The sequence below is a fragment of the Coenobita brevimanus genome, chromosome 44, assembly GCF_032717465.1.
Source record: "Coenobita brevimanus isolate Jiangsu-jjx chromosome 44, ASM3271746v2, whole genome shotgun sequence".
NCBI classification, from domain to species: domain Eukaryota; kingdom Metazoa; phylum Arthropoda; class Malacostraca; order Decapoda; family Coenobitidae; genus Coenobita; species Coenobita brevimanus.
This window is the reverse complement of record NC_136997.1, coordinates 2,278,822-2,295,291: the sequence shown is the minus strand read 5'-3', so window position 1 is coordinate 2,295,291 and position 16,470 is coordinate 2,278,822. Positions and strand designations below refer to the sequence as shown.

General features: G+C 44.4%; 1 protein-coding gene across 1 annotated transcript in view; it reads left to right on the top strand.

Annotated features, from left to right (window-relative positions):
- Positions 1-1,176: 1,176 nt before the first annotated feature.
- The window catches only part of LOC145398211 (glutamate receptor ionotropic, delta-2-like), a 130,316-nt gene continuing 115,022 nt past the window's right edge, over positions 1,177-16,470 (top strand). The window contains exons 1-2 of the mRNA XM_080271165.1: positions 1,177-1,258; positions 3,046-4,082. Coding sequence (XP_080127291.1) covers positions 1,177-1,258; positions 3,046-4,082 — 1,119 coding nt within the window. The remainder of the gene's footprint in view (positions 1,259-3,045; positions 4,083-16,470) is intronic.

Below are 16,470 nucleotides of genomic sequence, written 5' to 3'. Positions count from 1 at the left end.
TACTGAACAATCAGAGATCCATCTACCCAGTCACATTGTACGTTACCAATATAGAATCTTTAAACAGAAATATATCTTTTTCTTCCCTGCCATACTTACGTCACGCCTGCCAATATCTTTACTGCAGTCACGGATTTGGTTGCGGGATAAGGGGGGTGCATGCTCCCCCTATTTTCTGCAGACCAAATAGTTTTTCATTCATTCATCATTTAATCCAGTGTTGCCCCATGAGGAGCATAGAAGCCCGGGGCTATGCAAGTTGTTCCTGACGTTTAAGATGAGAATGACCAGCCTCACTCATCCCTGAGTGGCATTACGTGAGAAATAAACCCCAGTCGCGCCTTGGATTTAAATCTACACCGGCTCAATCATTTGTTATTATAAGAACACTGTTATTTACCATAATAAATGCAAGAAGTAGCACAGATCTGTTATCAATGAATCATTTAAATGAAAAGAGAGATCTGACAATACATGTGGAGGACTGGTACTGAGTTAGCATTATTTCAATCTTGCTGTTCTGTTAGGGATCACGACAGCACTTTTCCATAGTGCTGGATCCGGCCCTGCTATTATTCGCCTTGTCTTACGCATCTAATATACTAATCATGTGTGTGTGTGTGTGTGTGTGTGTGTATCCAGAACCGGAAAAAGGGTGTTATGAAACTTGGCAGGATGGTTGGTATCGGGTCCCAGATGGGCCAGTTTCAATTTCTTGTCGATTAATATTTTCTGAGGGCAGTTTTGGACACTAATAACTGTCCCAATTGGCGTTATAATGCGCGCACGTGGGAGAGGCGGCTGTGCTTTTCCACGGATTTTCATGCTCCTTTGAAGAGAGAGAGAGAGAGAGAGAGAGAGAGATGTCGTACATTTACAGTCTGATGTGTATTACTTCACTGATGCCACGAACAGACGATTTTATTCAGCAGAAAATGGTGGTAGATGCAGTGGTGGTAGACGGTATGATGGTGACGGTGGTGGGGGTGGCTGTGGTGGTGAGGATGAATATGGTAGCTGTTATACTGGTGGTGAAGGTAGCTGTTATGGTGGTGATGGTAGCTGTTATGGTGGTGATGGTAGCTGTTATGATGTTGATGGCAGCTATTATGGTGTTGGTGGTAGCTGTGATGATGCTGGTGACGGTTGTGGTAGCTGTGGTGGTGGTGTTGATAGATGGCGGTAGTCGTTGATGTTGTGGTGGCAGTAGCTGTGGTGGCGGTGGTGGTAGCTGTGGTGGTGGTGTTGATAGATGGCGGTAGTCGTTGATGTTGTGGTGGCAGTAGCTGTGGTGGCGGTGGTGGTAGCTGTGGTGGTGGTGTTGATAGATGGCGGTGGTCGTTGATGTTGTAGTGGCAGTAGCTGTGGTGGCGGTGGTGGTAGCTGTTCCGTAATGGCTTTCATATGAGTAAGTTGTTTGTGGACCTGTGGTGCCTCAAAACACTTGCTTCAACTAAATAGGACAAGTGCTGAGCGGCCCGATAGGGCCTTGAGGATCTTATTTTCAGCTGAGATCCATAAATGTCATAAATATATAGATTAATCAAAGCAGCATTTAGAGGTAAAGACCTTTTTATTGTTTTATGTGCAACTTTTCATTCCAACTCTGGCCATATATTAGCATCCTCAGATCTGGCTACAGTGGTGGCAGGTAACGGGGTGTCGGGTTGCTGAGCAACCCGACTGTTCTTCGTCTGTGTGTGCACTTTGAGTGTGTCACTAATAACTGACAATACTCCTTACCCCTCCCCACTTCCATGTAACCTGGCTTGGGAGTACTGACAGAAAAAACTAGTGTCTGAAAAGGCCAAAACAAGGCGGAGCTTTTCACATACGAAAATAAAATGCCTATTACTTTTAATTCAACTAGTACCTTATTTAACAGATTTTCCGAGCATACTAACCATATGTATATTTTACTCAGTTACGCGATTTCTCCAGTAGTTGCCTTATTACAGCATTGCGTACAAACAGCCACAAGCCACAACCATGTCCCCCTCTCACTTATCTACTGAAGTATTCGCCGAAAGTGGAACTCGGGTTTCCCACTTTAAAAGTGGCTGTGCTAACCGCTACACAAAGGAGCCGATAGCTCCTTAACTTTCCACTGCATTTCATTTTGTAGCGAAAAAGACTTACGCTAATACCTACTGCCTTCTTATTCGTCAGCCTTATCACATTATTCTTCTCTTCTGCAGTTTTGTTATCCTGAGGCATCCCCTTCCATCTTTTTGTATCACCAAGTCGAGTCCTGTTTAGCTCCAGAAGCTCAAAATAATATCTCCATCTACTCCTTATTTTCGTCAGTTTATTAGCATTTTTCTACTTAGTCGTTTATATTTCACTGTTATTTCATACTGAATATTTGTGAAATCTTTTATAAAATATATTTTATATTTTCATATTACTTTACATTGCTGGAGAGGGACACCTTCGTTCTATGGCACCGATGTAGCCTATCTGAGTAGTTCCGCTTCCTGTTAAATAAACGTCCCTCAACTCCCTGTCCTCCGACTGGGGGATGGTTGACTGAGAAGGGAAACTTCAACCAGCAGTCCACAGGGTTCACGTTTCAGATGAAATCGGAGCCACAGTTGCTACTGCTACTACTACTAATAATACTTTGCATCCGTTTTTATGTTTCCATATTTGTTTCCTTCATAAAATTATTATTCTCACTGTATTCCCTCGTCACTTTAAACGAACTACATTCTGGCATCCAAGGCAACCATTACATCTATTTCTTTTTCTGGTTGTTCAACCTCCATATACCACCAAAAAATTTTCTTACTAACCAACAAATGTGTCAAGGGCACAGAGCTTAAATAAATTCGTATTTGCATGCAACAAATTTTTTGTTTGGTCCCACTTCGCTGGCCCAATTGCTACATCCATTTCATGTTCAACTGCCACAGATATGTTATCAGTAAAATCCAGTTCAACGCTGCTCTGTCAGCGAAGAGAAGAAAAGTGATGAAGCTCCATCCTCCGTCTGCTACAGCACAGGATCGATATCAGCCATAATTTCATTCTCTTCTTCTCCAGAAAACGTGTTCCTGGCTCAAGATGCACTCTGCACGCTGGCATCAGGGCCGCTGGGTGGCCACGACCTCCTGCTGATCACTGACGACCACAGTCAGCACCTGATGGACGTGGGCCGGGTGGCGGTGGCGGCTGGAGCCTCCCACACACCCGTCCTCGTGGCCACCCAGTACTCATTCCTTCACACCATCCATCCCGCCCGCCACACCCAGGGTTCACTCCTCACCGCCATCCTCCTCTTCCAGCACGACCCCACCACCTTCCTTCTCTTCCTGGCAAACAACAAACACTGGAACCCCAGCTACCTCGTCCTCTTCTGCCTGGATGCGCACCTCAACACCACTACCGTCCTCAGCCTGCCCATCGTCCAGCGCTCCAGGTTCATTCTACTGCTCCAGCCGGCTGCCAAAGCCAGCCGACCCCGCCTTCATGCCTTCACCTCCAGACCTACAGATGTACACCACTCAGTCAAAAAGGCAACACTAGGAGTCTGGAGTCCTGGTAAATTTCACAGTCGGGAGGCACTATTTCCTCCCCGCTTCCACGACTTTGGAGGTCAAGTTTTGAGGGTGCCAATGCTATGCTTTGATGAACCTTTCATCTACTTTGACAAGAAAAACATGGCAGGTGATTGTATTGGAGCCAACGCAGATGCTGCAGTGATTATTGGTAATAAACTTAACTTTCGAATGAAATTTGACTACATGGATGAAATAGTGTGGGGAGTCAAAAGGAATGGGGCATGGAAAGGAATGCTGGGTGAGCTGATGTACAAGGACAGAGATCTGGTGATCAACGGACAATACATCTCTCCTGATTCTGTAAGCGACTTTGATTTGACTTACCCATATTGGGAAAGTAGTTTTGGAATAGTTCTGGAAGTGCCTCAGCCATTACCCCAATGGAGGAACATCCTTTATCCTTTCTCCCCGTTAACATGGGGTTTAGTGTTTGTTACCACGGTGGTGATTTCCTCTGCATTGGCCTTCATCCTTCACAGACTCCATCACACCAGCGACCCTATTGATATTGCTCTCAAGGTGACGTACCACAGACACAGCCCACACTTTCTTTCCATGTTTCATTACAACACTTACCTTGTAGGCATAATATGTTATGACACAATACTTCATGTAACTACAATATGTAACTATATAATTATAGGCACTTTGCCTTATCACTGCATTCTTATTCCCTTATTGTCGAGTAATTACTATTTATGCTCAGTGTGGCTACACCATCATCCCTGATAGCAACTATAGTTTATTCATTTATTTTCATTTTGAGTTTTATGCCGTGTCCCCTTTTTTTTTTTTTATAAGGGCTAAGGCATTGCCCCTGGGTAGAAGACTTTGGTTTTGGAGCACGGAGCACTTTATGACCGGATGCCCTTCTTGATGTCTACCAACGACCCTTAGGTGATCACGAACCTCCGATCCTTCTGTCAGAGTGCTCTAACCCACTGAGCCACTACAACCAGCTACAGTCGTTCTATTTTATGAAGGCAGTTTGGGTGGGGCACTCTAGGACCTCACTCTGTTAGCTCTGTTGCCACATCGTCGCCACACACATCCTCTCTCTCTCTCTCTCTCTCTCTCTCTCTCTCTCTCTCTCTCTCTCTCTCCTATTTATATTAACTACTACTAATTTTCTTTTCTTTATTTTTTTCTCTTGTTTTCGACATTTTTTTCCACACCACTCCTGAGGTAAAAGTCTATAGGTGCGTTTTTCTTTTTATACCTTCCATGGCGGGAGACTGACCGAGTATGACCCGCTCACGTCACCACCTGACAACGTCGCAAAAGCAACGCTGACAAGTCTTATGAGATTTATACTATACTATAGCTTTTTTATTGAATTACATCTATACAGAGTGTTTAAAATTCATTTAAAAGTAGTTACTAGCTTAAAATAGGAGTGTGAAAGAGAGAGAGGTGAGCACAAATAATTACACGTGTGTCGGCGGCGATGTGGCAACAGAGCTAACAGTGTGAGGTCCCAGATCGCCCCACACAAACTGCCTTCATAAAATAGAACGACTGCAGGTGACAGGAAAGCACTACATCTCCCAGCAAGACATCTTTCTCGGGTGCAGAGCAAACTCGCGACTCTTCTGTCTCGAGTCAGGCGCTCTATTATCATTATTAGTATTACTTTTTTTTATTTAAGTATTCCCTGCGTGTCGTAAAAGGCGACTAAAAGGGGCGGGGTGAGGGGACTAGGGACCCCCTCCTCTGTTTTTTAGTTCCTAAAATGAGACAGGCCAGAGAAAGGGATGGGGGATTGAATTATTCCTGTACCCTGAAGATTGGGTCTATGAATGTGCGTGGATGTAGTACGATTGAGGTTAAAAGGGAGGAGATCGGGAGAATGTTTGTGAGAAGAAAGTTGGATGTACTAGCTTTGAGTGAAACGAAGATGAAAGGGAAGGGTGAGTCTATGTTTGGAAGTGTGAATGGAACATTGTCAGGTGTTGATAGAGGAAGGGCAAGAGAAGGTGTGGCCTTGTTAGTGAGTCTGGAAGTACAGCAGTGTGTGATTGAATGGAAAGAGGTGTCATCGAGACTGATGTGGGTGAAAGCGAAATTTGAACGTTAGTTGTGGGTATTTGTGAGTGCATATGGGCCTGGTAGTGAAAGGGATGAGGAAGAGAGGGAGTCTTTCTGGAATGATGTTGATGAGTGTCTGCAGAGTTTTGGAGCGAATGTGAATGTGGTAATGATGGGAGATCTGAATGCTAGAGTGGGAAATGTAGCAGTTGAAGTTGAAGTTGGTATGCATGGTGTGCCTGGAAGAAATGAAAATGGGGAACGAATGATAGGGATGTGCACTGAGCGAGAGATGGTGATTGGAAATACCCTGTTTGAGAAGAAAGATATTTATAAGTATACATGGGTGAGACAGGAGGGTGGAATGGTTGTGGATAAAGCATTGATGGACTATGTGGTTGTGTCTAGGAATGTAATAGGAAGATTGTTGGATGTGAGAGTTCTGAGAGGGGAGGGTGGAGGTATGTCTGACCACTACCTGGTGGAGGGAAAGTTAAGAGTAGGTAAGAGATAGGTAAGAGCAAGGAGGGTTAGGTGTGGCAGGGAGGTTTTGAAAGTGAGTGAGTTGGATAAAAGAGAGAAAATGATAGAGTATCAGGAGAAATTGAAAGATGAATGGAACGCAGTGAAAGATCAGGAAAAAGGCAGTGTGGAGTAGGGATGGCAGTTGTTTAAGAGTGCTGTGGTGGGGCATGCAGAAGAAGAGTGTGGTGTGAGACGTGTGGGTGGTGGTGTAAGAAAAGGAAGAGAATGGTGGTGCAAGGAAGTAAGTATGGCTGTGGCTGAGAAGAGACGTGCATATGAAGTGTGGCTGCAGAGGAAGGATGAGGTGTCATATGAGAGGTATAAGGAAAAGAGGAATAGGGCGAGAAGGGCTGTGCATGATGCTGAAGTGGCAGCAGATGAGAGGTGGGGTAGGCGGCTGACTGAGAATTTTCAACAGAATAAGCAAATGTTCTGGAAGGAGGTGAAAAGGGTGTGAAAGGGAGAGTCTGGAAAGGAAGAGCGAGTAAAAGTAGAGGATAGAAGGATGTTAATTGAGATGGATGGAATAAGGAAAAGATGGGCGGAGTATTTTGAAAGATTGTTAAATGTAGAGGAGGAAAGGGTGGCTGAGATTGTGGCAGATGGAAGGGTGCAAGGAATTAATGTGTTGGGAGAGTTGAATGATTCTTTGATCACGAAGGAGGAAGTGGAGAAGGGAGTAAAGGAGATGAAAACAGGGAAAGCTGCAAGTATGGATGGGTGTGCTGTGGAATGTCTGAAGGGTGGTGGAGTGACTATTGTTGACCTCTTATTAAGAAGTGACTATTCTTGACCTGTTATTAAGATTGTTGAATGTGTGCTTTGTGAAAGGTATGGTGCCAATTGACCGGGCAAGTGCTTGTGTGGTCTCGTTGTATAAAGGCAAGAATGATAAATATGAATGTACTAGCTTTAGGGGTATAAGTCTCTTGAGTGTTGTAAGTAAGGTTTATGGTAGAGTGTTAATAATGAGAGTTAGAGAGGGTACAGAGGGAGTGATTGGTGATGAGCAGTGTGGCTTTAGGAGAGGGAGAGGATGCGTGGATCAGGTGTATGCTGTGAGACACGTATGTGAAAAGTATTTAGCGAAAGGCAAGGATATGTTTTGAGCATTTATGGATTTAGAGAAAGTGTATGATAGAATTGATAGGGAGGCTTTGTGGACTGTTTTAAAATTGTATGGACTTGATGGTAGGTTACTAAAAGGGGTGAAGAGTTTTTATGTAAATAGTAAAGCGTGTGTAAGAGTGGGAAGTGCTGTGAGTGATTGGTTTCCTGTGAGTGTGGGGCTGCGACAGGGATGTGTGATGTCGCCTTGGTTGTTTAAAATTTATTTGGATGGTGTTGTAAGGGAGGTGAATGCAAGAGTTTTAGGTGGAGGTCTGAGTCTGGTGAATGTGGATGGTGGAGAGTGGAATCTGAAGCAGCTGCTGTTTGCATATGATACTGCACTGGTGGCTGATTCAGAGGAGAGATTGAGACAGTTGGTAGAGAAGTTTGGAAGGGTGTGTGAAAGGAGGAAATTGAAAGTTAATGAGAATAAGAGTAAAGTGATGAAGCGTACAAGGTTAGTACATGGTAGGGGGATGAATATAGTTTTGAATGGTGAGTTGCTTGTGGAGGTAGAGTGTTTTAAATATTTAGGGTCACATGCTGCTGTGGATGGGAGAATAGATGCAGAAGTGAAGTTTAGAATGAATGTAGTTGGAAAGGTGCTGGGAGGAATGAAAAAGATGTTTAGATGTCGTTCGCTTAGAATGGATATAAAGAGAAGGTTGTATGAGGGTGTTTTGGTACCGACTGCGTTATGTGGGGCTGAAACATGGAATATGGGTGTAGCAGAGAGGAAAAGTTTGATAGTAATGGAGATGAGGTGTCTGTGGAGTATGTGTGGAGTGATGCGTATGGATCAATTGTGAAATGATGAAGTGCGAAGGAGAATTGGAGTTGTTCGGGAGATGGCTGATAGAGTTGAGAAGTGGGTGTTGCAATGGTTTGGGCATATGGATAGAATAGATAATGAGCAATTGGTGAAAAAGATAACTAGATCTGATGTGAGAGGTGTAAGGCTGAGAGGGAGACCACGAATAGGATGGATGGACAGTGTGAAGAGAGCGCTGGATGTGATAGGACTGTCTGTTGGGCAAGGAAGAGTGACTGTGCGTGACAGAAATAAATGGAGAGAAATTGTGAAAGAATAAATGATGACGCAGCCCTGAGGTGATATTCTCCCACATATGGTCTGATCAGCTAGTCAGGTCAGGTGTGGGTAAGGGATGGGTCTTTTATGATGTGGCAGGGGTAAACCAGCACTTCTGTCGGGCCCTGCTGCAGATGTCACTGATTGCACTGCGCAGTTGACCCTTGTGCGGTGTGGTGTAGTGAGGATCTGTCCCTTCTCCCCTTTGGGGCTAAGATGCGAATGAATGTGTTTGAATGGATGAGTAAATGGGGAGTGTGTCGTCCCGTCTCGGCTACCTGCCTTGCCGTGCGGGAAGCAGCCTAGGTTTACAGACAGATAGATAGATTTAGGTTTAGCTCCATCTGTATAAATTCTTCTTTCTAATGTGACTAACGTACTCATTCTTCGTCAGAAATGTTTTTTGTTTTAGCCTATGCACTCATTAGATATCATTGGGTTTGCTTTGCCCAATGCAGTGGCATAAGCACTTGCCCTACTTGTGGCAAAATCTTCTCCCTCTGTATTTTCATTAAGAGTATACCTATGTCCCTTCCAGTTTATTGTATATACTGTGGCCTTTACTGTAAATAGCAGAAAGTGCAGCCTACAGCAAGTATTTCTAACATGAAATTTGCATTGTAATTGGCAAAGAAACCACTGTATTGAAGGCATCCCACCAAGTTATGAGAAGGAAGAGCGACAGGGGCCGATTTTGATGAGAAAGCTGTTCCACCATCACTTCCCCCCCTCTGACTTCCTCATGGCTGACATTAAAATTTCTTCAGTTGATGTATTTTCTGCCATCACTGGCCTCAGTACTAACAAGGCATATGGGCCTGATGGGGTCCCTCCTGTTGTTCTCAAGAACTGTGCTTTTGTGCTTACACCCTGCCCAGGCAAACTCTTTCGCCTTTGTCTGTCAACTTGTACCTTTCCTTCTTGCTGGAAGTTTGCTCTCATTCAGCCAGTCCCAAAGAAGGGTGACCACTCCCAACCCTCCAACTATCGTCCAATTGCTTTAACGTCCTGTATTTCAAAAGTTTTCGAGTCAATTCTCAATAGAAAAATTTTAAGGTATCTTTCCTATCACAACCTTCTTTCCGATTGTCAGTACAGGTTCCGTCAGGGACGCTCCACTGGCGATCTTCTCACCTACCTTTCAGACTCCTGGTCATCCTCCTTTCGGGACTTTGGCGAAAGCTTTGCCATTGCACTTGACATCTCAAAGGCTTTCGATCGAGTCTGGCAAAAATCTTTAATTTCCAAACTGCCCTCCTACGGTTTCTATCCTTCTATCTGTGCCTTGATCGCTAGCTTCCTTTCTGGTCGTTCTGTAGCCGCTGTTGTAGACGGCCATCGTTCTTCTCCTAGATCTATCAACAGTGGTGTTCCTCAGGGCTCTGTCCTATCACCAACTCTCTTCCTTTTATTCATCAATGATCTTCTAAGCTGTACATCTAACCCTATCCACTCATACGCTGATGACTCCACCCTTCACCTTTCCATTCGGTTCCCTCAACGCCCATCTCAGCAGTTACTTCAACAAACAAGGGATGAGGCTATGGCACATCTAATGTCTGCCTTGGCTCCTATCTCTGACTGGAGTAAAAATAATCTGGTTGTTTTTAATGCATCTAAGACTCAGTTCTTACACCTATCAACCCTTCAAAATCTTCCACAGGTGTACCCACTAATGTTTAATAATATTCAGCTTAATCCTGCATCATCCTTGAACATGCTTGGGTTTCATTTACTCGGGACTTATCTTGGAAAGATCATATTACATCTCTTGTAAAATCTGCTTCCAAGAGATTGGGTGTGCTACGCTGATTCCGTTCTTTCTTTACCCCAGCACAATTGTTGACTCTATACAGGGGTTTTATCCGCCCCAGTGTGGAGTACAACTCTCATGTGTGGGGAGGCTCCCCACATACAGCTCTTCTCGATAGGGTGTTTCTTGTGTTTCTTGTGTAGCCTAGTGCTGTGGTTTTCGTCTCGGGCATATATATATATATATGTATATATATATATATATATATATATATATATATATATATATATATATATATATATATATATATATATTATTTTCGTCTTGATTGGTGTGAAAAAATTCATGTTTTTTTTTTTATGCCGTCCGAAACAAGTAGACGTTTTCCAAAAGCCACTGACAAGAACCTACCATTGAATTATGTGCACTTCACGTATGCCTGGAACAGTGATAAATCTGTTTTTCGACTTTGCCTTATCCATTCCATGTGCAAAGAAAAATCCAATAATACTGTTACTGCAGCACCTGCTATCTTGCCAAATGTTTCTCCAGTAACTTCTTTTTCAGTGACTAGTTCCTGACCATCCCCCTTTGCTGAACTTTTTCAGTGTTTCAGTAACACAGAAAGTTGACCAGCATGCTCTACAATACAGGTTTCTCTAACTATCAACACGAAGCTACATGCACAGTACACTCTACACTTCCTATTCAAAATTAAAAAAGAAAAATGGCGTCCAATAACCAAGCCTCAGAGTCCCCAGGGGGGAGGGGACCAAAAATACCCTCACCATCCTCCCCTCTCCCGGTGACGACTCAACGAGCTGCCTGGAACCACTGTCTGACTCACTTCTTCACTTCTGCAACATTCCCGGTCTTTCCTCTAACTTTCTCTTTGTTGAGCATCAACTCTCCTCCTCTAAACCTCATCTTCTTAACTGAGACTCAGCTGTCTGAGGCAACTGATTGCAAACCCTTTTCTATATCCTTCTACTTTCTCTATTTTCATTTCGAAGCCAAAGGTGGCTGTTGTGTATATGTACGCAACGACTTATCTTCCTCTCATGTTACTGAACTTGACTCTTCTGAATTCTCTACTCTCTGGCTTCGGATTTCCTGTCATTCTTTAACTAAATATATCTGTGCTGTTTACTTATGCCCTTATTCTACTGGCTATGAAAAATTCTTCGACTCTCTTACTTCTACGATGGAACCCATTCACTCCATTTCTCCTATCTCTGAAATCTCCATTCTATGAGATTTCAATGTTCACCACCCCCTTTGGCTTCCCTCTCCTTTCACTGGTCTGCCTGGTGAACAAGCCTACATCTTTTCTATCCTTAATGACCTAGGGCAGCTTGTACAGCACCTTACCTGTATCCCTAACTGCCTTGGAAATAGTTCCAACATACTTGACCTCTTCCTTAAAACTAATCCTTCTGCTTACACTGTTAATCTTTCCTTTCTGTTGGACTCCTTTGATCACAACCTTATTACCTTAACCTGTCCTATCACTCCGGTACGGCCTGTGCACTGTCACGAATCAAATTCGCGACATTTTCCTTTTGTGAGAAACCACGAACTTTAGTGGAAAACTCACTGTATCACGTGTATCGTTCAGTTAACCGTTTCTCTCTCCATTTCGATGGTATACTTTTTTCAAAACATTCGTCACTGTTTAAAAAGTGACCATTCTAATGCACGTCATTAAGTGCTCTACTGAGCGATATTATTGTTTCTATATAGTTCGCCCCTGCTTGTGTCAACCGTTGGCCACGCCTTCTTCCGGCTGGCCTGGGCATCCTACCCCACACATTGAATCAGTCTTTTGTCTGTCGCGACGGAGTGTGGTTCTGTGCTTCAGTAGTGAGAGTGAGAGAGGTCATCTAGCACCCAGACTCCACTAGACTACAGTTCTCCAGGCTCCCACCCTTCCTTGGTGATACGCTACATTGACCAGTATTTCCTTTTCGTATTTTCCTAGGTTTAAGAGGTTAGCTTCTGAGTGAGCGAATGAGTGCGATCTCATTATTTTGAATTCACTTTGAGATGTAATGTTGAATTTGTTCCTTTGTAATTAATAAATTTAACAGTTCTTTTTCTCTGAGCTTAATGTAATGTAAACTCGTGTTTCATTTCTCCATAATTAAGCTTATTTCCCTTATAGCTCCTAGCTTGCATAAACGCTTTGCTATTCATAACTGGTACTTAGGCCAGTCTTGTTGTATTAAGCTTAAAATCCGTTGTGCATTCTAGGAGTTAACACATCAGCAAGAACCTGATATCATTGATAGTATTAGTTATTTATTGTCAGGGGTGAAGTCACTTTCTACAGAGGCTAACAGTACTAATAAACAGCAATTGTGAGTAATTAGTCTCTGTTGTGTACTGTTGAGAAGGTTTGTAAATTCTCGTTCTGGGAGAGTCGGCGAAGCGGGCCAGCATAAAGTAATCATTGCTTGATTTAGCAAGATAATTCATTGTCCCTGCTCTTCAGTATTATTGAACATTATCATTTAATAATTGCATTTATTTTAAAAACCCCGTGACAATTGGCGACCTCATTCCAGGATATTAACTCCTAGCCCTGGAGCTATTCACGAGATAATACTCACTCTTTCATACTTAGGTATTTATCATTAAAGTCTAAAGGCACTACCTTACTGGTGATTATTGATTCATTTTATTAATTTACATAATAGTTTTCACAGTCATATGTTTGTTTAATTTTCTTTCTTTACCAGTTTAATTAGATAAAATTGGTCACCACTAACCTGTGCCTATATTCTTTATTCTCAGTTATTGACATCTCCTTGCAAAAAAACAATCACAGTCAGTACTGAGTCGCTAGTACTTAGATTGAGTTAGCATCATGTCGACCAGCATCTATGTACAGGAAGCCAAAGATATGATTCTTACGGACCCAACTGAAATCAAGGAGTTCGTCCTCTCTCTGTTTAATTACGAACAGCAGCGCGAGAGTGATGCTCGTGAAGAGAGTCAAATTCAGTGTGAGGAACGCGAAAAGGAGCGCGAATACGAGCGAGAACAGCGCGAACACGAGCGAGAACAGCGCGAACACGAGCGAGAACAGCGCGAACTCGACTTAAAACACGAGCGAAAACAGCGTGAACACGAGCGAAAACAGCACGAACTCGACTTAGAACACGAGCGAAAAAGTGTGAACTCGACTTAGAACACGAGCTAAAACAGTGCGAACTTGACTTAGAACACGAGCGAGAACAGCGTGAGGAACAAGAGAGAGAACGAGAACACGAACGTGCCGAGTGAGAAGCACGCGAAAAACACGAATTTGAAATGTTGAAGCTCAAGCGAGATTCCTTGGCTTCAGACACGTCTGGTGCAGTTGGTCCAAGCTCCACGAGCGTTCTCTCTGCACATGTTATGGTGACCCCTCACATCAAGCTTCCCCCATACAAAGAAGGCGAGCGAATCGAGCCATACATAGCTCGTTTTGAAGACATGGCTCAACTGTACCAGGTGGATGATGCAGCTAAGCGGCTTCAGTTCCTTAGCCTGTTTGAGGGCCCTGCCCTCAATATTCTCCACAGAATTCGTGGAGACAATCTCACGTATGAGATGATGAAAGCTGCACTCATTAAGGCTTATGGTCTCACAGTAGATGACGCCAAAGTTCAGTTCATGCGAGCTAGTCTCCAAGACAAGGAGACAGCTGTTCAGTTCCTCGACTGTCTCACTGCTTGCTTAAATGAGTGGATGGAGAAAGATGAAACTCCTTCCATGCGTGAGGGGATAATTGACCTTATGCTGCACACGCAGCTAGAAAAGTCGTGGCCTACTGAACTTGTGGCTCAGCTTAAGATCTGCCAGGTGGGAGATGCCAGCCAAATGGTGAAAAAGGCTGACGCATACTTCACTGCATACGGGTATCAAACTCGCAAGCAGCATACCTGGAACAGAAAAGCTGATAAATCTGGGAAACCGTCTCAGATTGAACCCCACCAACAAGGCCATTCTCAGAACAATGGCCAAGGTCCAAAACCGCAGTGGAAGGACCAGGGGCAAAACACTCAGAAACCTGAGTGGAAGAGGTACAACAGGTACCCTAACCAGCAGCAGTATCAGCCACGCAACCGACCGTCGGGACCGTCCTTTTCACCACCAGCTCAAGTGAATAGGAGGCAGGAAGCAAATGCAGCCTTCATTCCTCAGCAGCAGCACGGTGGTCACGTCCCTACCAGTACGGGTACTGCCCCACAGTTCACTAGTCCCACAGTGACGGTGAACCCCCCTTCACAGATGGCCAATGTTCCATCTCCACAGGCAGTGAGTACGACCCCTCAAGTATATAGTTCATAGGGCACAATGTTTGCCGCATCATTTATTCAGCAGCCTCATGAGTGGCTAGCTGCTTCCTCCACAGGCCCTCCCACAGGTGACATTACCTTCCTTGTTCAGCCAGGGTTTGTGGGAGGCATTCCTGTGAAGGTCCTGAGAGATAATGGATCCTCAGGTTGCTCTGTCAAGCAGAGTCTAGTTCGGCCTGAGCAGTACACAGGTCAACAGATCCATGCAAACTTTATTGATGGATCAGTGAGATTGTTCCCTGAGGCATATATCCAGGTGGCATCTCCTTTCTATACTGGTACGACACTCACAGTTGTCATGCCAGAACCTTTATTTGACCTAATCATAGGCAATATTTCCGGTGTCAAGGATAGTTGCACCGAAGATGACAACTCAGACTTCGGCTACAGTAACACGAGCCATGGCTGAGGCTCCAGACTGTGTCACCTCTGTGACCATTGAATCGCCGCAAGAGCTGATGTGTAGCCAAATTGTTGTTCAAGAACAACATTCTGACCCGACACTTGCTGCCATGCGAAAGAAACAAAAGGGTCGAGTGATAAAGTATTCATGGGGAGGTCGAGCCAAGTTCCTTCGCAAACAAGGACGGTTCTACCGTAAGTCACGAACACCCGAGGGCGAGGTTCGACTGCAGTTTGTCGTTCCCGCCAAGTACTGCCTAGCAGTGCTACAATGGGGTCATTGTTCAGCCTCAGGAGGTCACATAGGCAAAAGGAAGACCCAGGGCCATATCTGAGCTGACTTTTTCTGGCCAGGGATGGGACGAGAGATAGTTTTGTGCGTTCCTGCAATATGTGTCTATGTAACACCAACCAGGGACAAGTCCTTCCTGTGCCATTTGGAACCACACCCGTAATCTCTGAGCCAGTTGAGAGAGGGTAGTGGTGAAGTGGGTGCAGACCTGACGTCTCGCCCATTGGCCCCACAGGACACATCATGTCCAGGGCCTGTACATATATATGTACCATAGTTTAAGGGAAAGTTCGAGAACCTGCAGAGGCGACCCAAGGCTGTGTCTGCGGACACAAGAGCCCGAGTTTTAGTAAGGATTCTCAGCTGCCCCGATATTGTATATACATGTGTACTCTAGGCTAAAGGGGGGAAGTTTGAGGACCCGTGTGCTGTCCGAGGCTGTGTCTGCAGACACACGAGCCCGAGTTTGCACAAGGATTCTCAGCTCCCCAATATTAATATAAGTACTGTAGGTTAAGGTGGAAGTTCGAGAGAGAACCCCACAGAGGCGACCCGAGGCTGTGTCTGTGGACACACGAGCCCGAGTTTGCACAAGGATTCTCAGCTCCCCGATATTAATATAGGCACTAGGTTAAGGGGGAGGTTGAGGACCCATGTGCAGTCCGAGGCTGTGTCTGAGGACACACGAGCCCGAGTTTCCATAAGGATTCTCAACTTGCCGACACTAATCATAAGTGTAGAGCTAAGTTAAACCAGTAAACCATATGAGTCCTCGAGACCAACGGCATCCAGGGACTACGTTTCCTGGTTAATAATGTAATGGCGACCTCAAATGTACAAAGCTTAGGTTGTCACTCGTATTTTTCAGCTAGAGTGTACCTTTCGTAGTGTGTACTGATTACTAGGCAGAGAGAGTAATTGTAATGTAATAAGAATTTTTGTCTCATTGACATTTTTGATGCTCCACCGTAACTGATTTTGCAGGTACAGCGATGGGTGTAGCAGTTTTGCTGTGCGGGCCAGCTGATCATCTGCCGCACACTGCTGCCTCTTCTCCTCTGCCTTCGTCGTCACCATATCATTAATATTTACTATCATTTTACACGTGGGTACAGTTACACTACAACTGTCACACCTACACCGTGTATTACATACACGACGCTACACAACAATTAGTTGTCAGTGTAAATGTAGCGAACTTTCACTCAGTTTGACATGAGTACAGGATTTTCACCGTCATCACGGAGTTTTCCCCTCAAGCTTGCCTCTATTAACGTAAATACGAGGTTTTTACGCTCATTTGCGATAGTGATTTTCTCCTGTAGCAGGATAGCAAACACACCACAGTGTGAATCTTGTGT